The sequence below is a fragment of the Lonchura striata genome, chromosome 3 (assembly GCF_046129695.1).
Source record: "Lonchura striata isolate bLonStr1 chromosome 3, bLonStr1.mat, whole genome shotgun sequence".
NCBI classification, from domain to species: Eukaryota; Metazoa; Chordata; class Aves; order Passeriformes; family Estrildidae; genus Lonchura; species Lonchura striata.
In genome coordinates this window covers 93481452-93504282 of record NC_134605.1, presented here as the reverse complement: position 1 = coordinate 93504282, position 22831 = coordinate 93481452, and the positions used below count along the sequence as shown (strand labels likewise).

The following is a 22831-nucleotide window of genomic DNA, read 5'->3' as shown; positions in this document are numbered from 1 at the left end:
AGGCTAATTTTCCATGTGACAGAAGTTGTGGCTTGATTTTGTCTTTTTTGGTCACTCTTTTTGAGGAATCACCTGATTTGTTGTGGGACCGAGCGTTTCCCTGGCAAAATTCAGGGTGCCTGCCAGTCACTCCTGCTGAAGACAAAGTGCACTGCGGGTGCGGGACTGTCACACGCCGAGGAAGCCTCCCGGGGTAGTTTCAGTGACCTCGGGAGATTCAGCCTGAGTCACTGGGATGACAACATCAGCTGTCACAAATATGAAGAGAATCATGGAGCAGAACACCACTGACATCCGTTTCATAACTTGATGTCTTTAATGAAACTGGATAATCCTAGCTAAATGTAGTGGCAATGCCTAGTAAAAAATTCGTTTTTTACTATCAATGTCGCCTAGATTGCGAGAGCAAGGTTCTGTGTCACCCCCAGCGCCCGGCGCTCCCTCGGGCAGGGACAGGACAAGGCTCCCCCCGCCCGAGTGGTACAGCCGCGCCTCCCTCCCCGTCCCGCGGCGCCCGGTGGTTGCTGCTGAGGCGGCGCGTGCGCAGAGGGCGGCCGGCGGCTGCGGGCGGCGCTGCGGGACCGGCGGCTCCAGCCGGGTCCAGCCGGGTCCAGCCGGGTCCAGCCGGGTCGGGGCCTGCCGGGTCTCCCCTGGCGGGTCGGACCGGGCCGGGCGCTCCTGGGGGAACGGCCAGGGCAGTCCCGGAGCCGGGAAGGGCCGTCCCGTCATTGCGGGCAGCGCTGTGGGTGAGGAGCGAGGCTGGTGCGTCGGCGTCGGGGCCGGTCCCAGGTGTGCGAGGGGCTCGGGAGGGCCGTCGGTGCCGTCCGTGCCGCGTCTGTGCGGGGCGCAGGACCTGTCACGGCCCTGCTAGAGCCGGGGCTTGCGGTGGTGAGTCGCGCTGTTCAGGGTCTGGTCGTACCGTGGGATCGGTGTGTTTTGCCCTGGTTTTCCCCGGGGAGATGGCGGGGAGGGGCTGCTGGGACTTGGAGTCAGTCTCTCCAGTTGTGATGCCGGGGGGTGGGCGACGGCCCTCGGGGCTCCCAGCCCGTCCCTTCCTTGTAGCGGGGCACCTGCGAGCAGAGGGCAGGGCGAGTCGGTGCACCGCATTTGCTGGGATTTGCTGCCTGCTGAAGCACGGCGGAGCTTCTCGCAGGGCGCTCTGCCCGCCGTGGTCTTTGTGGCCTTTTCACTCGCGTTCGCCAGGCTCCCAGACGCACAGTGGTGGTCAGCACTCGCAGGTTGCGGCGGATCTGGTGGTCGTGCTCATATCACCTGTATGGTTCATAAAACGAGCTGGAGTTCAAATGTTTCAGTATTATCTGACTTTTCCCTCCCCACAAACCTTTGTTTTTGAACTACGGTGTGTTCAGGAAGTTTCAGACAACTTGAGGCACTTAATGTTGGGCTGTTCAGCTAATTACACTGATGTTACTAATAATATATAATAATGTTGCTGGTCTACATTCCATACTCTTTTTCCATTTTTGAGTTTGTTTTTTTTTTTCTTTCTGGAAAGCGGCTTAATGTTCAGAAACTGATTGCAGAGTCTTGAGCTATGATCATTACAGCCCCTTTTTGGTGTAAGTGGTCCCCATTACTGCATTAGTTTTGTCTAGTTTTATGTTCTGGATCTGTATTTGAGATTCTGAATTGCACCCAAAGCTGTAGCAAATGCTGTAAAATCAGTGCAGGAAAAGCAGAGGAGTAGGACAATAGCTGTGCAATGCTGTTGAAATAAAAGTTTCGTAAGTAACAAAACAGGGTTTCCCTATTGTATTTTCTCTTCCTCTTTCTTGCATTCCTACTTGACCCTCTTCTGCTTTTGCTTCAGTGCATTACTTTGTACTAGTAGGGACTTCATAGGCCAGTCATAAATCTTATGGTTTTTTTTTTTTTTTTTGTCTTTTTACCTGTCTTTGGGATGACTTTGCCTAATGGCAACAGGACCAAGGTCATAACTGCAGTGGATGTGAGCCCTCTATGGTTCTGAGTCTATATATATGGATGTACTTAAAAATTCACTAAATTTTTTTATCCTTGTTCCAGATGGAAGAATTCATGCTTACTGGTTTGCAGAATAGCAGAGGCTAAATAGGCATGAAGGACACTGTAGTGAGGATGAGAAGTATCAAAAGAGAAGAAATGAATCCTCCAAATGATGATCCAGTGTTTGGGACTCTTTTTGACTGGGACTATCTCTTATGGGAAATTCGTTTGACATTTTTAGCTGCTGGTTTTTTAATCTACTTGGGAGTATTTCTTCTGTCTCACTGGTTGTCTTCTTGGAGAAGTACCACCTACCGTGCTCTGTATGCAAAAGAGAAGGTGTTTTGGAATATGGCAGTCACACGTGGTGTCTTTGGACTTCAGAGTTGTGTTGCTGGGTTATGGGCTTTGCTCATAGATCCTGTTTTTCATGCTGACAAAGTCTATTCACAGCAAAAGTGGAGTTGGTTTAACTGTTTAATAGCAGCTGGATTTTTCTTGCTTGAAAATGTAGCAGTTCATGTGTCCAACATTATTTTTAGAACATTTGATGTTTTCTTAGTAGTTCATCATTTGCTTGCTTTCGGTGGTTTGGCTGGTTTAGTAATTAATGTGAAATCTGGACATTATCTGCCTTTGATGGGAATGTTGCTGGAGATGAGTACTCCCTCAACATGCATTTCCTGGATGCTTCTGAAGGTAAGAATGTGAAAATTTTCAGATTATATTTTTAACAGTTTTCATGCGTTTCACTTGTCTGTAGATAATCTGTGTGGTTTGTTTGAATAGTTTTTCATCAAAACTGCATTTATCCAACCTGTGTTATTGTCATGCTTTTGTCATGATGGCACTTGTGTAGGCCTCCATGTAGGTTTGTGCGATGCTGTGTGCATGTGCACAGAGGGATGGTATAGATCCATACCAAGTTTAAGATTCCATATATATATATATATGTATATATATATATGTGTATATATATATATGTGTGTGTGTGTGTGTGTGTGTGTGGAGTAGCATTGCACTTTGAGGAAAAAGTGCCTGAGAGTGTGTGTATATGAAAGCTGGATATTTATATTAGTTCTACAGATTCCTCAGTTCCTTATCTTGAAGTAACAATCTCACTTTGCATACTTTGTGTTCTTATTTTTCTAGGCTGGCCGTGCTAACACGTTTTTCTGGAAGGCAAACCAGTGGGTGATGATCCACCTGTTTCACTGCCGCATGATTCTTACCTACCACATGTGGTGGGTGTGTATTTTCAATTGGAATTCTATTGTAGAAAATCTGGGACTTCTTCACTTTATTGTTTTATTCTCGGGACTATTTGCTGTTACGCTAATACTTAACCCCTACTGGACATACAAAAAAACTCAACAACTCCTCAGCCCAACTGACTGGAACTTTGAAAATAAAGCAGTGGAAAATGGAAAATTAAATGGTGAAACACATGAAAAGAAGAGGATATAGCACTGAAACAACAATATCCCAGCAGGGTAGCAGAGGAATACAATGCAAAGTCATTCTTTGCATGTGTACTAGAAGATTTTGCAAGAAGCTCATTGATGCAGTGACTTCTTGCTGGTAGCACTCTATGTGCATCACAAGTGTTGATTGTTTGGATTTCTTATGTGTATACATATGAGAACTTCAACCCTCGTCATGAATTACACCAACAGTTTGTTGGCTTGGACAGTATTTCATAATTTAGTAGTGATGTGCTCCCTAATGGCATGGTTTTTTTCCTAATGCTTCAAAGTGGCTTTACAGTAAGTCATCTATTAAGCTCGGCTCGAATCAAGTTTAACTTGAATCCTATTTCACATATGGTAGAGATACTTAAAATTACGTTAAATTGTTTATTAAGATCAATTATGATCCAAGTTAGGTATGCATGAGTACCCAATTCCTGTGAATCATTCCAAGTCACAGAACTAGTCAGTGGTAGTCATGGCCTATGTTTGGGTTTTGTCATTGGCTGGTTTGTGGGTTTGGGGTTTTTTGGGTATTATTTTTTTTTCTTTTTTTCTTTTAAGCGCTCCTAAGGAAAAAGGAAAATAGTTGTTTGAGTGTTTGCTGTCAAAGTTGTAGTTTTCAGTTTGCCCTCAGTATGAGAGGAGTTTATATCCATCAAAACCATGCATGTGGATATCCACACACTTGCCATATGAGTGGTTTGGTAGGTAATCATAGTGGCCCCTTCTGGACTTTAAATCAATTAAACACAAGTGGCAACATCAGAAGGTGACTCTGTGTCATCCTTGAAAAAAATGCTGCTTGATTAGTAAAATTATTTTGTTTATAGGTCCCATGTAAAGGGTCATGCAATTAGTTTCACTAGTGATTCTGTTATGGGACCTCCTATTTTTGGGAATGCACTTAGTTTCAGATGGTTTCAGAAGTGGAGGTGACTCCTCTATGGAGGAAAGCCCCTATCACCTCCTGTGGGAGTTTGGTTGTTTTAGTATTTTTATTTAACTTTAAAGAACATACCAAGCCACACTAACAATCCTTTGCACTTTATCTGTTGCATCACAAAAATCTTTCCTTGACCTGAGAAACTGGGTTGCTCTTTAGATAGGGTCTAATGGTGATAGATGTTCTCCCACTTAAAATATTGGTTTGATCGTTCCTGGGTGAAATGGTGGGAAATGGAATGAGGGCTAAAGATCACGATAGAAGAGAGTGACGCCTAGTGGCAGGAGAATGACAGGGGTATGAGTTTTGGTGCACAGAACAAATGAGATTTTAAAAATGGTTAATTGGAGCTCTGTGTGACAGGACTGCTATACAAATTTATTTCCCAAAGCATTAAGACTGGGCAAACCCATGCTGTGAAGAATTTTACACTAAGCCATGAATTAGAGACTTTGTGAACCGATCTGTGGTGAAGCATATTGTTTCAGATATGTGAGGGAAGCACTCTTTGGTGTAAACAGCCCCATTTTATTAATTTTTGGTGGGAATGTTTTTGATTTGTTCTGAGTGAAGGGAGTGGTCAGGTTGCTGTGGTTCCTAATGCACTCTGTGTGAGCATGGAGTTGAATTGCTGTTCTATGATGGGGAGGAAACTTCTTACTTTAGGTCACAAATATATAGCCAGATCTTGTTGATAATGATGAAGTGGTGAATATCTGAAATTGCCCATTCAAAACCAGGCTGAGAGGGTCACAGTAATTTTACACAGCAAGCCTGTCTTTTATTGTGCTGATATTTAATAGATAAAAATCTAAATTTGGAGCTACCTTCTTATTTCTTAGCTGGGCAGAATGAAGTTGCAGTGTTGTCTGTCTGGCCACCATCTTATAGTAAAAAGGGTTCTCAAAAGTTTGAAATGGTGTACCTTCTTGAGGACTTGTATGTGGAAGAGTAATGTTAAAAGTACTTTGGAAGAAACCAGAGGCATGAATTCCTTGGCTATGGAACCAAAAAATATGATCTGAATGCATACCTTGCAGAATCCAAACCTCACTTGCAGGAGATCCAGGGAGAAAGGCAGAGAATAAGTCATCAGGTGTCAGAATGATAGTATACTCTATGAAGCTTAAAACTTGAAGGTTTGGATTCAATAAAACAAGGTCATTATTGTTAAAATCCCAGCTACAGAATTCTGAAGAGTCCTAACAGAAAATGGAAGCATCAGAAGAAGTTTGGGATGTGTGTGTAATTCTTATAGTGGCTGACTAAAGAATGTGAAGTTCCTATGTGGTAAAATAAAAAATATGGAGGGTGGGGGTTAGTAGTGAATTGAGACTGAAAAAAGACAGGTGGAAATTTATGTCATAACACCAGATGTCTAAAGTTTAATATTTTATATTATTAATGTGTATAACTTTATTGATTGAATTTTAAATCTTTCATTACAATTATGTTTTTGTCATCATAATGCAGTTTTTTTAGTTTGCATCCTAGTGTGAGTTTTAAAGACTGTTAGGGTTTGCATGTCTTAACTATATAATGAGTGTGATACTTTAGAGCCCCTGTTAACCTAAACACTGCTAGACCTGCTAGAACAAGAAAGCTATGCAATAAAGCAAATAACAGCACTTATTTTATTTCTGTTGGTTTAAGAGTACTTTACAATCCATCTAGAAATACAATACAACAAAAATACAGATAATCTTTCTTCTTCATCCTTTTCATGGCCTAGTGTTGGAGTTACCAGTTCTGTTACACAGAGCCTCTTTTTTTATACTTGAGTATAAAAGGACCTGTTATAAAGGTATGTAGTGATAGGACAAGGGCAATGACTTTAAACTAAAGGAGGGGAGAATTAGATTATATTAGGAAGAAATTGTTCCCCATGAGGGTGGTGAGACACTGGAACAAGTTGCCCAGAGAAGCTGTGGATACCCCATCCCTGGAAGTGTTCAGGGTGAGGTTGAATGGAGCTTTGAACAACCTGGTGTAGTGGAAGGTGTCCCTGCCTACAGCAGGAGGGTTGGAACTAGATAATCCATAAAGACTTCTGGGATTCTTCAGTGTCTATTGACTGCTCCCTTTAGGAGGATTTTCTGATTTATTATTGTGGAAGTCACATTGCTGTGAAACAAGGCTGAAAACGTTCTTGAACTGAGGGTTTTGGTACTTACAACTAAGTGATCCTTTTCAGCCCAAAGGTAGAGTAGCCATATGTGGTTGTAAATGTTGTTGAAGTGAAATTAATCCCAGTCCTGTTGGACCTTCTTACACAGCTTCATCCACAATCTACAATTTAGAAAAATTCAGTCAGTTTCAATAGTGGTTGGATTGGGTCACAGAGTATGCTGCTGTGGATTTGGAAAATTTGCATAATGTGATTTTGGGTGAATTATTTGTCAATGTGACTGCTAGGGACTTGGCTCTGCTTTCTTGTTGAACAAGTGTATTTGAGGAGTGGTGTTTGTGTCACCTTTCTGAAGCTTTTTTTTAAAAAAAACCCAAGCAACCCAAAGCAGCAAACTGTGGTGGAGATGATGGTGTTCAGTTGTTTTGGTTAGGTTTTTTTTTGGTTTTTTTTAAGAAAGATGTCTAATCTGAGATGTCCTTGTCCAGTCATCTGGTTCTTATGGTCGTCATACAACATTCCTAAATCACAGTTTGTGTTTTCCTCCATTTCTAGCATATGGTTTTTTTTCCATAGCTTTTCATAGTTTTCCCCCCTGAACCCACCATTTTTATTTTTTTATTCTTACTTGCAGTATTGGTCATGACCTTGGATTCACATTACCACTGCGATACTTTGTCTAGTAGTTTTCAATACATACTGCCAGGCCCATCTTCCACTAAATATCCATGTCCAAATCTTTCAGAGTGTTTTTGTGTTTTCCTGATAATATGGATTAAATATTGATTAATATGCAGTTATAAGAAACCTTCTTTAACCTCAGGGAGACTCCCCCATAAAGTAAATTTAAAAGTGTTAAACAAACTTAAGTCTGCTCTTGTATAATATAATGTTTGTTGCAAAGCGTCTTTACACTGTACATAAATAAAAGTATTTTATTGAATAGCTGTCTATTGTGTTTTTCATTTCTTGATTAAAATAATGCCTGTTGGTTTTTACTTGCTATTTGTAGCTTAAACAGTTTTTGCAGTGCATGCACTAAAAAAGTGATTTATTTTGAAATGTTAAATTTGACAAAGGTAATATCGTATTCATGGAAATAGCTATAAAAATCTTGTAAACCAGTGTCCCTGCACCAGTGTTTCATGTGTTATTCCCACAAGCATGTTTAGAACACTAGAAGCTGTGCTAAATGTGTGTATTCAAAATATTCAAAAAAACATCTGTTGGGAATGATCCTTCTGGTTGGATATTTGAAGTGTGTAGTCCATTTTTGCATTAGGCTCTGACCATGAAGACACTTCATATGGTACCACATGATGCTTCATAGTGTGGTATAAGCTACCTTAAATAAACAACAAAAACACATACATAAAACCCAAAAACTTGCCCCATTGCAAAATAGTAAAATGTAGTTCTGAGCATTTCTTTCAGGATGTTTTTCAGGAATTAATTCCTGATGCTTTTTAGATTAGTGAGTCAAAGGAACCCAGCATCATTACTGGTATTTCAATTATTCTTATAAGAATGCACACTGCAAGCAACTGGTTGGCTGCCTCTGCAGTGAAGTTCCCAAGATTAATTGAAGTAGAAGCAAAACATTCTTATGTACAACTTCATTAACTGTGAGATGTGTGTGGGTACAGACTGGGATGAGAAGAATAATACATAATTGCATGAGTAAAGTTCCCCTTTTCCCCCCCTTTTTTTCCCCTTATTTCCTTTTCTCCCCTTTTTTCCTTTTTTCCTTTTTTCCTTTTTTCCTTTTTCCCCCCTTTTCCTCCTTTTTCCCCCCTTTTCCCCCTTTTTTCCTCCCTTTTCCTCCCTTTTTCCCCCTTTTCCCCCCTTTTTCCCCCTTTTCCCCCCTTTTTTCCCCTTTCCCCCCCTTTTCCTCCCTTTTTTTCCCTTTTTTCCCCTTTTCCCCTTTCCTTTTTTTTCTTTTTCTTTTGGTAAATGATCTGTAAAATCATTTAAATGTTTTTGTTTTGCTGTTCGGGTAATCCAGTTAATAGGTAAATATATTTTACTTGGTAGTGTTAATGTTACACAACAATTACAGTCTTTTGGTCTTGTGTCATTGCACTGTTACTTAAATTGGAACAAAGAATGCAAGCACTATTAATGGAGTAAACTGCCTGTTGAGGTAGTTGTCAGCCCCCAGATGGGTTTCTAGGGTTGGAGAAGACATTTCATGCACTGGATCTGATTGACTAATTAGCATGTTCTGCTAGTGGCAGTGCCACAGAGCAGGAACAAGGATTTTGCAGCACATTGTGCCTTCTGCTTTTCCCTAAGTTGCACACAGCAAACCTGCAAGGCCATAGCAGACCTTGTTCATAGTTCAAGATGACAGACAGGGCAAGCTTGGAAAGACTGGGGCCTGCACACCTGTCTTCAAACCAGAAAGCAAGGAGATTGGCTGTGCCACTGCTTGCTGCTATTGTCTGTGTATTCTGAGAGCCACCTACGATCACTTCTGAGTCTTTAGGAATATGACCTGAGCGTAGAGAGTGGAGATTTAGTACTAGCTTTGTCCAGATACATTATGACTGGTCTGAAATTTTTATTTCCTCTTGCAGCTGCTTCTGCTCCTTTGACTGCTTGCCTCACATTAATGTGCTGTATAAGCTGACAGTATTTTCACCACTCTGTCCTCAGACACTGTAAAGAATTATGAGGTTTTTTAATTGATTCTGGCAGCTCCAGGTATTTGCTTCGATTTATATATTGCTATATAGATCTGTGAGGCAGGGACATTCTTCTTTCTTTCAGGATTTTTCATAGAGGATCACAGAGGAAAGAAAGAGAAAACAATTTCTATTTCTGCTCCTTCTTTTTCCATGTGGAATATGTTTGGAAAATTGTTTACCTGGGGTTATTTTTTGATTGGATTCTGGTGAGTATTGTTTGAGCCTGATGGCCAATCCAATCCACCTGTGTATGAACTCTTGACAGAGGGTCACAAGTTGTGAGGAATTAGATTTGGTAGTTAGAAAAAGTAGGTAGGTAGTTTTAGTATTTCCTTTAAATAGTATATTAATGTATTATAGTGTAGTTATTATAAAGAAATAATTCAGCCTTCTGGAGTCAGACATCATCATTTCTTCCCACTGGGTTCACCTGCACTTACAATAGATCTGCAACTTTCTTTTCTTGCCTTGCTGCTTCTACTGCTAATAGAAGTTTACCGGGGAACACTGCATTTTGTTACCGAAGTTGTGCTCATTCAAGTTTAAGCTTGCAACAAGAAGGGGACAAAATATACCTGAGAAAGGACTAATTTTGTAGAAGGTAGAGAGTTGACTTTCCTATGTTCCAGTTCTGCTCTCAGGATCTTTAAAGCGTAAATCAAGGTATGAAATCTATGATACCTTGAAAAACAAAGTGATGCAGACAAACTACAGAAGTATGTAGAGTACCTTTGCATGGAGGTTTGCATAGATTAGGCATATAGCATCCAGCAAGAGCTTGTTCATCTTGTTTTGTGGGTCATATTTACAGGAAGAAAGTGTATCCTGGAAAGCAGCAGTAGCCTTTTTAAGTACTCATTAAGAATTAAATCAGAAAAAAGCTAGGAGGCTTTCAGTGAGGTAGATGGAACTGGTTGTTACGTTGTGTACTGCTGACCATGTTATGGTTACATATTTAATATATAGTTTTTTCTAATGCTTTCTTTTTTTTTCTCTCAGCATCATATTGAGTATTACTGTGACACTGGTTGAGGCTAAGTTTAAAAACTTTTTAGGACATCAAAATTGCTAAGTAATATATTGCCCTAGGCTGAAAGAGCCTAAAGTCTGTTCTAATTTAAAGTAATTTATTCTTGTATTATCATTGCCTTTATATCTTACATAATTATTTTTTACCCCTGGAGACTCTTTTGCATATTCATGAGTACAAATCAATCTGCTCTTTTGTTTTCCCAGCCATCCTAGTACTCTTTGCTTGTCATTTTTCCCACTTGAATTCCTTTTTATTCCATGTTGGCAGCTTACAGTTGTACATAGTATTTGATATAAAGTCTTCTCAGAATCTTATATTACACTAATACCTCCTTTCCTTCCCTGGGAACAGTTCTGCTTCGGCCAAAAGCTGCATTTGTCTTTTAGGGTTGTATGGCCTCAGCGCTTTGTGGCGCTCCTGAGAGGAAATTCACTTTTTTCCCTTTATTAGCTTCGGGATGAAGAAGAGGCGTCCAAGAACAGTGAAATAACTGAAAGTAGGAATATTGTGTTACAGAAACAACTTGTGCATGTGACTGGGGTGTGGGTGCCCAGCCCCGACAGCAGCAGTGGCTCTGTGAGGGGAGGCCAGGGCTGCCCCAGCCAGACACAGCCGGTTCCAGCTGGACACAGCCAGACACAGCCGGTTCCAGCCGGACACAGCCAGACACAGCTGGACACAGCCGGTTCCAGCCGGACACAGCTGGTTCCAGCCGGACACCGCCGCCCTCCACAGGCTGCGGCTGAGCCATGGCTGGGGCAGGGGCACCAGGGGAAATGAGGAGAACAAAGGGAAAGAAATATCTCTGTGAGCACCAAGTCCAGTGAAGACGGAGGGGGAGAAGCTGCTCCAGGGCACTGGAGCAGATTCACCTGCAGCCCATGGCGGAGGCCCTGAAAGGAGCAAGATTATCCTGAAGGACTGCAGCCTGTGGAAAGCACCCACACTAAAACAGAGGAGGAAGAAGCACTGGGAGGAACTGTTATTGACCACAACCCCGGTTCCCATGCTACTGTGCCCTCTGGGATGGAGGAGGCCAAGGAGTTGGGAATGCAGTGATGTTGAGCCTGGTGAGAAGGAAGAGCAGAGAGGGGAGGGTCTTTTTAGTTTTGTCTTTGTTTCTTACCATCTCATTTTTAATTTTAATTGGCAAAAAAGGAAATTTCCCCAAGTTGAGTCTGTTTGGCCCAAGACAGTAGTTGCTAAGGGATCTTCTTGTCTTCATTTTGACCTACAGGATTTCCCTATTATTTTCTCCCCAAGTCCTGCTGATGAGGGGGAATGAGAGAGCAACTGGGTGAGGGTCTGGTTGCTGGCCAAAGTCAACCCATCAGAAGAAGTTATGGCATCAGCTATACTATCATTTATGTACCACCCATGGCAACAAGGAAAGGATGTAACACAAGGTCTCTGCTCCTGAGAAATATTAAAATATAGGAAAATTTATGCCTAGTCTGTCTGAATTGACAGTCTGAGAATTGGACTTGCAAATATTCCTCATAAAAGAAGGAAAGAACTGAAATGCATTCATGAAAGACATTCTAGCACCAGTAAAAGATCACAATATTATAAAATTCAATTGCCAGGTTAACCTGTACTGGTGCACTTAGAACTGAGGAACTGTCTCCCAGTAGTGGTGCTGGTGCTTCAGGAATAGGTGGAAGATGAGTCAGCAGTAGGCATCAAAGCAGAATATGAATAAGCAATGTTTTTATAAGCCCAAATGTTATTTTTGATGTAATAGTCTGAATTTAGGAAAACTGTGGTTTGATTTTATTTTTAAAAATATATATTGTATGTATTATACATATAAATTTAAAAAACCAAACTGTCAGTCTGGTTTGGTAAGGAAAGTAAAGGGCACCTGTAACATTACAAGGCTCCAACATGTGTTCTGCTGATGTTCAAGTTAAGCAAGCTCATTGGATGTCCTGGCTTGGAGTGGTGTCTGAGGAATTACAGTAAGTAGATGACATACTGTCTTCATGGGGGACACAGTTAGGAACAACAGAATTTCCAGTGGATGACTACTCCCTAGGAAAAAGTGCCAGCTACATCAGCTGTTAAATGGAAGAATCTGAAAAAACTGGGCTTTGCTGGGGAACTTGATAACCTAAGTTTTAGTTGTTTTGTTAATTTCATGCAGTATTTTGAAAAGCAAGCTATTGGAATGATGTGTTTAGGTGTCATAAATTTAGGTATATATTCAACCATGCCAATTTCCAAGGAGTGAGAAAAAAGGCATCCTACCTTCATGGCATTGTGTCACAGGGTTTTCAGGACACTGGCCAGAGCTGATGCCCAGTACACGAGCTGGAGTAGGTGGATGATGTAGATGTATGATTAAGATGTATGGGGTAGATGACCTATGTGCAGTAGCTTGGAGGCAAAGTATTTTTTGCTGAAGCCTTAGTAATCAGAAATGAGAGCAAGTAAATTTTGGTGAGGTCTTATGCAAGTATCACCAGTAAAACCAATTTAAACATCAACTTCTTAGACTCTGGTTATAAAAAGCATCATTTTAACAGTGGAGACAGCCCTTATCTGTACTCTAATTATTGACAACTAATTATGAGTAGGTAAATAATTTCTGATTGCAATTATTAGGACGTTAATTATTACTGCTGTTTATAAGGCTGTTGCCTTATAAAATAGTAGGAAAGTGGAAGTTATTTTGAGAGCTAGTTTTTCTTCTTTATAAGTTGATCTGCTATTGTTGGATTTTTCCAACAAGGTTTCCACAGCAACCTTTGATTGGAATACATGTATGGTCAACAGAATCAAAAGAAGGAGCTGTCAAAGATCAAAAGGGTTCACAAAAAGACTTAAAGAAGGATTTAAGTTTTGTCTAATTGTGAAAGATAAGAATCTGTGGATGGTAATTATGAAAGGGAGAATTTAATGCAGATAGATTGTGAGATAAGTGTCAAAAGGAGAAGGATATTGCTAGTGAATGGTATTTTTAATTACAGAATCAAGCTAGTTGTACTTGATCTAGGTATGTCTGTTTTTTAAAGTGGCCTCTTTATTAAGTACTTAACACTTAAAGTGGTAACTACTTAATAGTTTGCCCAAGATTGATTCCCCACAATTTCAGCTCCTGAAACGATAGCTTGGTGTGAGTGAAATGCAACATATTTTAAAAATTACAAAAACAATAGAAACAACAGGATAAAATGGTCTCTGATGGAACTGAACACCATAATGGTATTCCTGGCCTTAACTTTTCCATATGGCCCAATTGTCTTGTTTGCTTTTTTACATAGAAACTATAGATCTATATGAAAGCTGTTTTGAGTCAATGTCATGATGAACTGTAGTAAAAAGAAATAACTTTGTGAAAATTGAAACATTTTTGAAAGGAATAGTTTAAAAAACATTGTGTTTCAGACCGCATGAACCCACACAAAGACTTGGATAATTGTGACTCTGTGTCGTTAAACTACAGACAAAGGGAAAATGTAGGAAAAAGGCAGATTAATCAAATGCCAAATGCCACTATTTTCTAGTAACGATTTCCTGTAATTATAAAGAACTTACTATTTACCGAGTGTATTTTATAACTTGCTGTAGAATGAATTTACTTAGTCAGGGATCACTGCTGAGTGACGCATGGGTTTTTGAACAGCCTTTAGCTCAAAGATTTTATTCTTAAAATTGATCCAAAGATTTCAGATAATACTTAACATTAAATAGTTGAATTACTTATAATTTATTTAAGAATTTGTAATGTACTTAAGAGCATTCATTTTTATTGAAGTGTTACAGATGTATACATCATAAGGTACACATTTACAAAATAATTGCATCTTGTAAAGGTTTTCTATATTTTAACTAAGTGGCATGGTCAGTTCTGAATGTACAAGTGGTTGATGTTACTCTCAGGCCAAGCATTCCATGCTTGAGTGTCACGGGCTTTGGGTGGCTGTGTGGTTGGCTTGCTCAGTGCTGGTCTGTAGAGATGCTTGCTTTGAGGATTGTCATGCAAGAAGGATGCAAAAAGATGCAAAAAGAAAAAGATTTCAGCATAAGGTTCCAGCATCGCTAGATAGCATTTAATTTGAAAACGGTTACTGGATTTCAAGTTATAAATGCGATTAAAATCCAAAATAGCGCCGTGGCCCAGTTTGTACCCTGGCGTGTTCGGAGGCTATTCATGAGCGTGCCGAATTGCCCAGCCCCGGCCCGGCTGCCCTCCCAGTGGAGCCGGACAGCTCCACTCTCCGCCCGTGCAGCGTCAGGGCCTCGGGGCGAGCGGCGGGATGCGCTCCCGCCCCGGGGCGTGTCCCGTGCGGCGGCAGGAATGCGGCGGGCTCCGGGGAGACGCGCGGCGCCCGCCCCGGCCCGACCGGCCCGACCGGCGGGGCCGGCTGGGACCCGACCGGCCTCGCGGGGGCGGGCGCCGGCAGCAGCGGCGGCGGGCAGGCCGCGGCGGGCAGCGGCGGGGCCGGGCCGGGCCGGGCCGGGCCGGGCGGCTCCCGCCCGCGCTCAGGAGCTCCGCCCGGCGGCCGGCGCGAGCCCCGCGCGGGCGCGTGACGTGTCCGGGCGGCGGGGCAGCCGCCGGGCCCGGCGGAGCGGCCGGAGCGGGCCCTGCCGGGCGGCGGCCGCGCCGGAGGAGGTGGGTGCTCGCTGCGCGCCGCGCTCTTGCTCCGCTGTTGTCACGGAAAGTTTGGTCCTCGGAGGGTGGGCTCGATGTTCGGTGCAGAGACGCCTTTCAGGGGCGGGGGCTGCCTCGCTGGGGCCCGGGGCGGCAGCCGCGGGGCAGAAGCGGGAGACGCGTGGTGCGAGATTGTCATTAAATGCGTTTTGCCCGTGCGAGGTGGGTCACTGAGGCGAGGACGCGAGGGGTCCGTAAAACGCCTTGGCCAAACTTCTTGCTGTTGAGCTGTGGTGAAGTTTCTTCCGCGAGGTTTTCGCGGGGGGTTTCTCGCGGGGGCTCTGCTTCGTGTTCCGCGGTGTGGGAGCCGCCGGCTCCAGCTTCCCACCCTCTCCATCAGCTACGGACACGGCTGTGGAAAACAGAACTCCCGTGGGAGGTGGAGTTCCTTTCCTTCCCCGTTCTTCAAAGCTGGTGTCGACCAGCTTTTTAGTTGGCATCTGCAATTAAATCCGTTGTCTTGACACTGGGGAAAAATACTTAATCACAGTAACACTGTCCTTTTATGTATTTTTTTCCTTTGGTTTCTTTGTAATTAACGGTTCAACTATTGGAGAAGTTAAATGGTTGTTTGTGGTGATCCCAGACCATGTAGCTGCTTTAGCAAGATGCTGCCCTGCGTTTACAGGGTAAAGTAAAAAGAGCTTTAAAAGATTGCCCAGTCATGCACTGGACGAGTGAGTGAGCGAGCTGTGGCAGTAGACAGTGCCAAGTGTTTGGAAAGGCAGCTGTTAAAAATTTGACAACAGCAAGGGCTTATTTTAAAGATTTTTAGGTGTTCCTTGTATTTTTGGCCAAAACAATTTTATCCATCCTAAATTCTGTCATCTTTCATTTACATATTTCTTTAATCCTTCAATCCTTTTTTTCCCCTTTCTTTCCCAAAGATAATAAGATCATGGATCTTACCTTGAGCTAGGGAGTTTTCAAGTTTTAAGTTGTTTCATTGAAATGAAAAAGCATCTTTTTTTTTTAGTCTTGCAGTTTAATTGTTAGCATAAAAAGGTGTATAGGGTTGGGGTCTTTCTTTCGTTAAAATAAAAAATTTTTAAAAAATTCAGGAAACAAAAAGTATTGCTTAAAAACTGTTTCATGCTAAATAAATACAGTGAGATTCTACCAACATGTGTTAGTTTGTGGGTATTTTTATTGTAAATGAAATATTTTTTTTTCCTAAAGCCTTCACTTTGCTTGGTGAACGCCATTGAGCAATCTGTTCGGCAGTAGAAATGAAGTATAACATTTTTAAAATTTTCTGTTGGCACTCGGGAGACACAGGTTTATTGCCTGAATGTGGAGACATGTTTGGTGCCTACAACTTCAAGCCCATTATTCAGGCCAAGTTTCTGGCTGTTCAGCTGTTTTCTTCAATGCGCCCTTCATTCTTTTCACTTGGGTGATCTGCTTGATCTTGATAATCTCTCTGACTTGCTTTGTTCAATCCATCTTGTCTTTTTTTTTTTTTTTTTCCCTTCTCACCCTCAGGCTTAGTATTCCATGAACTAGTTACATGTGTTTATTTGGTTTTGAACAGTAGTTCTTTAGGTACTACCTTGAAATCTGATATTTCCGGAGGCTTTACAGTGAGATTTCATGATTTTTATAATATATTCTGTGGATTCCTTAGATTACCTGTGGCACTGTACATGAGATGTGATTTACTGTGTGAGTGATGGCAGGTGTCTTGTGATGGTACTGGGTTTCCAGTGTGTGGGGCTTCTGTGGCTGATACCCAGAGATGGATGTGGTAGGAGAAAGGACCATGGAAGCAGAGTGACACTTGAGTAATGGGCTGTCCATCATCTCCTGCTGAATGTCGGGACCTGGCAGCATCCTATGGATTTGGGCTGCAGGAGCTGGTATGCCACAGGTTATGGAGAGGAGCCCCAGTGCTGTGTGATGGGTGTGTGCAGTCTGGCATTGCAGCTCGGAGATGTGGAAGCCAGATGTACAAGTCTTGTGCTATTGGCTCTGACAGGCCAGTTATGAGCACACTAAAGTACTGAAAAAGGGGGTTACCTCCTTCCCTCCATGCTGAGGAGCTCTCTTTGCCCCTGAGCTATGCTAGCACTTAGCAGATAGGCTATGATTTCACTCATAAGTAGACAGCAGAAATCCTTTCCCATTCTGGAATACTGTAAAACAAACTTTATCTTGCCAGGCTGGGCTGGATGGGGCTCTGAGCAACCTGGTGTGGAAAACGTCCCTGCCTCATGCAGGGCAAGGGGGTTGAAACCTGGATGATTTTTAAGGTCCCTTCCAACCGAAACCATTCTGTGATTCTGTGAAGAAATCTCAACAACAGTGGAGTTTTTTAGTTGATTCTGCGCTGTTTAGGAATCATTGCATAGTTTATAAACATTTGAAGGAAGACAACAAACCTGAAAGGCTATTGTTAAACTTCATAATTGTTAACGGAATTAAATGCCATTGGGAATAGTACATTGCTTATTTGTAAAACAGGATGTCTATTAACTGCTTCTATATGAATTAGAAATTATTTTTAGAATCTGATGTAGAAAAATTATAAACTTCATCTATTTCTGAAGCAGCCAGGAAGCAAAAGCTGCAGTCCAGAAAAAGGAGGACCAGTTTTGATTCACATATTCAGACTGACCTTTATATGTTGTGCAAAGCTACAGTCAATTTGTTTGTACATCTGTAGTACACTGTTCTCAGTTTTGTATGTGATGAAGACATGAGCTATGTGAGGTACTTATTTTCTTCATTTTACATATGTAGGACAGTAATTTTGTTTCCGCTTATGTACAGTGACTTCTATTTCACTTTTTTTCTTTATGTATTTCCATTTTACAGTTTACTTGAGGATGTTAGAAGGGATCCCATGGAGTTGTCATATGATTTCTAAAAGGTATTTTTTAAACTGCCTTTGTGTAAGTTCAGCTTCCTGATGGTTTTTTGAGCTGTAGGTGCATTTCTGAACTATCCTTGGGTGTTTCTTATAGAATATCTATTGCAGCAGTTGTACCTTAGGGAAACTTCCTTTGGGGTTACAGTGTTAAACACTGTGAATGCAATTATTCTTACTTTTTGAACATGTTGTATGTTATAATGAAACTATAAATGAGGTTTCATTGATAGTGATATGAATTAATCTTTAGTTTTGTGTGTTTTCGACAACATGTGAGGGAGACATTTTTCATATCTAAGATCATATTTTGTTAAAATCAACATTTATTACTTTTCCTCTATTCCTTTTAATACAATGTCATTCTTGTTATTATATCTGTTAGTGGAAAATTAATATTGGAAAATTCATTTCTGAATCTAGAAATAGTTTAGTGAGTAGAAAAGTTGTAAGCCTGGATACGTGAAATTTTCAGGGATTGGTTCATAAACTGAAGAACTGAAAATTACTTAAGGGAGACTTTGGGAGATAGAGGCTCTTTATTAGAGGGAAGTAGGAGGCACATAAGCAAGGTAAACCAGAATTCTCATTGTGGACCTATACAACTATGTCTTAGTATTTTTGTTTTCAGATCTTTCTCAGTAATGTCGCTGTATGTGTGTGCATGTGGTTTGCAGAGTAGAATATTGTGACTCAAGTTCTGTCACCTATCCATGGAAGAAAATTGCTTCATTATTATTAGCATTTTTTTGAGATTTCCATCAACTGGATTTTTTTTTTATTGTAAAGAATCTTGAGTTCTACTTGCACCAAAATAATGTAGGTTATTTAGAAACCAGGAACATGTAAAAGTAGAACTTGTTTTTAAGGGAATGATGACAGGTAATGCTAAACAAGAGTTGAAAAATATGTTTTCAAACTTGTGTTTTTAGATCTAGAATTTGATTCATGTTTATTCTGAAATGCCTGAATCAGCAAGACTGTGGGAAGTGATGCATAACTGCACAACATTGATTATATCCTACATGTTCACTGCTCAGTCAGGAAGCCTGAAGCTTAATGTCAGATGCGTGGGTGAAGCAGTTAAGCAGAGCAAAATAAATTGTTCTACTTACGTGCTGCTGAATAGGGGCATTATCTTGGGAAAATCTGTTTCAGTGACTTACTGTACTGTACAATACTTGTTACTTGGGACTGAACCATGAATGTGAATTGTTAGGATCCAAGCTCAAGGTCAAACATTCACTCTTGTTTCTCTTCTGTAATCCCTTGTTTCTTGAAACACGTTAAAAAATTGCAGAAATCGTATTAATATTTTTTCCTTAAGAGATACTGACTGTGCATCTCAAAAATTTCCAAGAAAGAAGGTAAATGTTATTTCCTCATCTGTAAAATGGGATAATAACTTACTGAAAAGTAGATGGCAATATTCAGATTTCCTTGTAGGATCACAGTGAGTCTTGAGCTTATATGTTTTGTTTTTATATTTTTCACTTTTCTAAAGCATTCTCAGTCATATCGTCAGTGTCTTTTTAGAATTTCATACTTAATATTCAATATTGTTGCAAACCAAGGATTGACTAATTTGAGTTTTAAAAACTTCACTTCCAAATTATAGAAGGTTGAGAGAAAAGATGTCCACTAGATAATTTCCAAATCAAGGAAAGAGTGAAGACTGCTGATGTTTGGACTAGATGCAGCACCTACACTTGTGTGGGAATCTAGCTTCCATTATACATTTTTTGAAAACAAGGGCTGTTCTTTGCAAGTGTTATTGCTATTTTTCTTTCTTCCTGTAATTAATGATTTAACAGCTGTATTACCTGATTTCTGATGTATTTGAATAAAGTTTTGGAGTTAGAAAATCAATGAAAATAGTGATATTTTTCTAGAGCATGCATTTTAACTTTGTTATAAGAAATGTATTTCCATATTTTACTCCATATATTTTTGAAACTAAGTTATAAGACTCTATTTATATTCTTAATAACTTTATTAGATAAAATACATTTCATCTGATGACTTTCTAATGATCAGATAGAATGAGTTGTCCTCGATGAGAAACAGCATAGTTACTTTTCCAAGGACAGTAGTACTCAGAGCTGAAAATGTTTAGGTAAAGTGTCTCTGTCAGGACCTGGCTTGCAGGCAGCAGTAGTAACTGAATATTCATTTCAGTGTATCCTTTCACTTGCATTGTTGGAAACAGTTTCTGGTGGCAAGTTTCATCAGTTGTCATCAGTATCTTGAAACACAACCCATGCCATGTGAAACCAGGATGCACAGATTCAGTGCAAGTTGAAACAAGACATTCTACTTTTGTAATGAACATCTGACTAATGTACAGCTGGAGGGGGAAAAATGCTTTATTGATTGTATCCATAAATAACATTTCCGTGGCTTTTTTTTTTTTTCAAGTTAAGATCTTGATTTGCTGCAGAATGAAACCCTCCCTGTGACAAAATTACTTTATTTTACATGTAAGGCTGATCAGGATTACTATACTAAATGATATTTTGGTGCATTTTTAATAAAAAGCATTTCTAAACTCTCTTCATAATAATTATAATTACACATGTATTATAATAATATGTATGTAACTAAATCCTGTATAGGTTTATGTCACAATTGAAGTGTGCTGAAGCGTATGAGGACCTTCTCTGATTTAAAAATAGCAACTTTGATGAGGATTTTTGCAGTTAAGGTAGTTCTTCATATCCAGGATTGAAAGGGACTAATCTGAATTAAATTTTAAAAGGGAAATTGCAGAAATATAATTGCTTTTCCAGATGAAGTTTTCTCTATTGCTGTCAAATTGTAGCACAAATTAAGATAAATGCTCTTAATATTAATATATTTTTATTTTGCTTGCAAGTGGGATATGAAGGATTTTTATCTTGACCCAGTGATGCAGTTTTCTGGTTTGTATGGCACAGAAGAAAAGCAGATAATTCTTGACTTAAAGAATATGATGCCAGCATTCCCTTTCAATTCTTCAGAGGCTTGCAATTTGTTACAGTACTCTTGACCTCCAGGATGATCTGCAAATCCTGGGGTGATGCCTGTCTTCTTACTTTAGGTATTCAAATAGTTGCCAAGACAAAAGACAGGAGCAAGGCTCATTCACTAAAACGTCAGGTGTCCTAAGTGCATGTTTGGGAATCTCTTCCTTTCCCTGGTTTACTTTTTATGCGTATTCCTCTCATTCCTCAAACCTTTGTAAGTCATGGATTTTCTATTTGTAAAGTAAATATATTGCTACTGAGCTTAATAAAACCATGTGCTTGTGTTGGATTCAGCAAGGTCTTTCGCAGAACGGGATTGTGGTCTAGGTGAATGTGCTGCTTGAAGGGTGGACGCCTTGTGGGATGGTTGGCTGTAATTTTGAGGCTGGTAACCAGTGGAGAGCCCCAGCTGCCCAGCATAGGATTTGTCCAGTTTAATGTTATGCATAAAGTGGAAGTCCACCAGCCCTTGCTCATGGAGTTTGCAAGTGACACCAAACTGGGGGAAAGGGGTGGGCAGTGGATGTGCTTGAGATTCAGGCTGTCATTCAGCAGGACTTGGGTGGATGGGAGGAGCTGGCTGGCAAGAACTCTGTGCAATTCAGCAATGAAAAGGGTAAGGTTACACACCTGGGTGTTGCTGTTGGACACGAAGTAAGTACACAAACGCTTGGTAAGTTTAAGGGCTAAAAAGGAGAACGTTTTATTCGAGTATCTGATATTTATAGAATTCTAGAAGTGACTGTGGATTGGAGGATGGAATTACTACCTCTCCAGCCACACTGGTTAAACAAGTCTATCAATTCTCTCTTCTCACAAAGAAGAATGTAAAACAACTATTATTTACGTGAACAGTATGTGAAAACTCTAGTAGAAATATGTAAACAGATTAGAAGTCTGAAGTTTTATGAGAACTTTAAGACTTTTAAAAGAACTGTAGAAGAAAACTTAACACTTAAAAATCAGGGCAACACCTGGGAAGGAATGTGTCCTCAGAGGAGAAGGGTTCCTCTCACTCAGCACTTGTCAGACCACACCTGCAGTGTGCACACTTGCATCCAGTTTTGTGTCTACACCTCACCCCAGTACTAGAGAGATGTGAATGAAACTGAGGAAGTTCAGCACAAGGCTGCTACAATGCCAGGGAGTGGCAGCAGTGGCTGGAGGAGAAAGAAGCTTCATGGGGGCCTGGCAGTGTGCTCCCACCAGCTGGCAGACTATGAAGAAGGGGGCAGGACCACAGGCTATGGTCATAACTGAAGTAAGAGTAGTTCTAGCTAGTTTTTTTTTTTTAGGAGGACAACAAAGCAAGGTGGCAGGATACCTGACATGATCGTGCAGTCTGTCTTCAGAGATTTTTATCTACTGAGAGTATCTCAGTAGGTAAAGCAGCCTGGTCTCACTTGGTAGTGGACCTGGCTTGGAGCAGCAGGTTGGACTACATGACCTCCTGCCAAACTGAATTAATCTAGCAAGCAGTGATTCTGTAATTTGCCTTGCAGTAATGATATGTAGAGGGAAAGAACATAACTAGTAAAAATTTAACAGTACTGATTTCACGGTGATCAGGATCCTTTGGACAACTCTACAAATGCAATCTTTGCTTCCCTCCTTTTTCCCTTCCTCTAGGTGATGTATTGAGCAGGAATCTAGGTGAAGAAATGTTGTAAGAATTTCCCTTTAAAAAGAAAGGTTAGAAAACCAATCTTCAGCCATGGTTTTGGGGTGTATCTGTAGATTGCTTCTTTTTCAGAGTGTGCTGTTTCTGTATATTCTCTGGTCTTGAGCGAGATACTGTTTGGTGTGAGAAAGGGGAGCAGAAAAAGAAGCAAAGTAGCTTTTGTTGAAGTGGATTCTCTATTTATTCTGAAGAATGTGCATCTCTGGCCTTGTTTGAATTGCTGTAAGAAATAGAATGTCATCCAACTTTATCTGAGCCATGAATTGGGCTTCCTGTTAATTATCTACCTGAACCTATGCACTTCCTTTTTTATTCCATTGCTTGTGATTTCAGTAATTTCCTTTGCTAAATTTAAGAATAAAATCTG

The 22831-nt window shown here is 40.7% G+C and overlaps 2 protein-coding genes across 8 annotated transcripts in view; both read left to right on the top strand.

Annotated features, from left to right (window-relative positions):
- The first annotated feature begins 548 nt into the window (after positions 1-548).
- The window catches only part of ARHGEF10 (Rho guanine nucleotide exchange factor 10), a 123285-nt gene continuing 101002 nt past the window's right edge, over positions 549-22831 (top strand). For 3 of the 6 annotated variants that reach the window (XM_077782381.1, XM_021551232.2, XM_021551227.2), the window contains exon 1: positions 14801-14870. The gene's annotated coding sequence lies outside the window, so the exon portion shown is untranslated. Of the gene's footprint in view, positions 790-14800; positions 14871-22831 lie in introns of those variants that run through there. The other 3 variants (XM_021551228.2, XM_031504434.2, XM_021551229.3) reach the window with 2 other exon arrangements.
- CLN8 (CLN8 transmembrane ER and ERGIC protein) lies at positions 688-7472 on the top strand. 2 transcript variants are annotated; one of them, XM_021551238.3, is made up of 3 exons: positions 688-789; positions 2047-2685; positions 3139-7472. In XM_021551238.3, exons 2-3 carry the CDS (start codon positions 2098-2100, stop codon positions 3451-3453), a joined length of 903 nt encoding a protein of 300 aa, XP_021406913.2. In that variant the 5' UTR covers positions 688-789; positions 2047-2097; the 3' UTR covers positions 3454-7472. The 2 variants fall into 2 exon arrangements, with proteins under 2 accessions (XP_021406913.2, XP_021406912.2); XM_021551237.3 differs by having other exon boundaries at positions 777-888.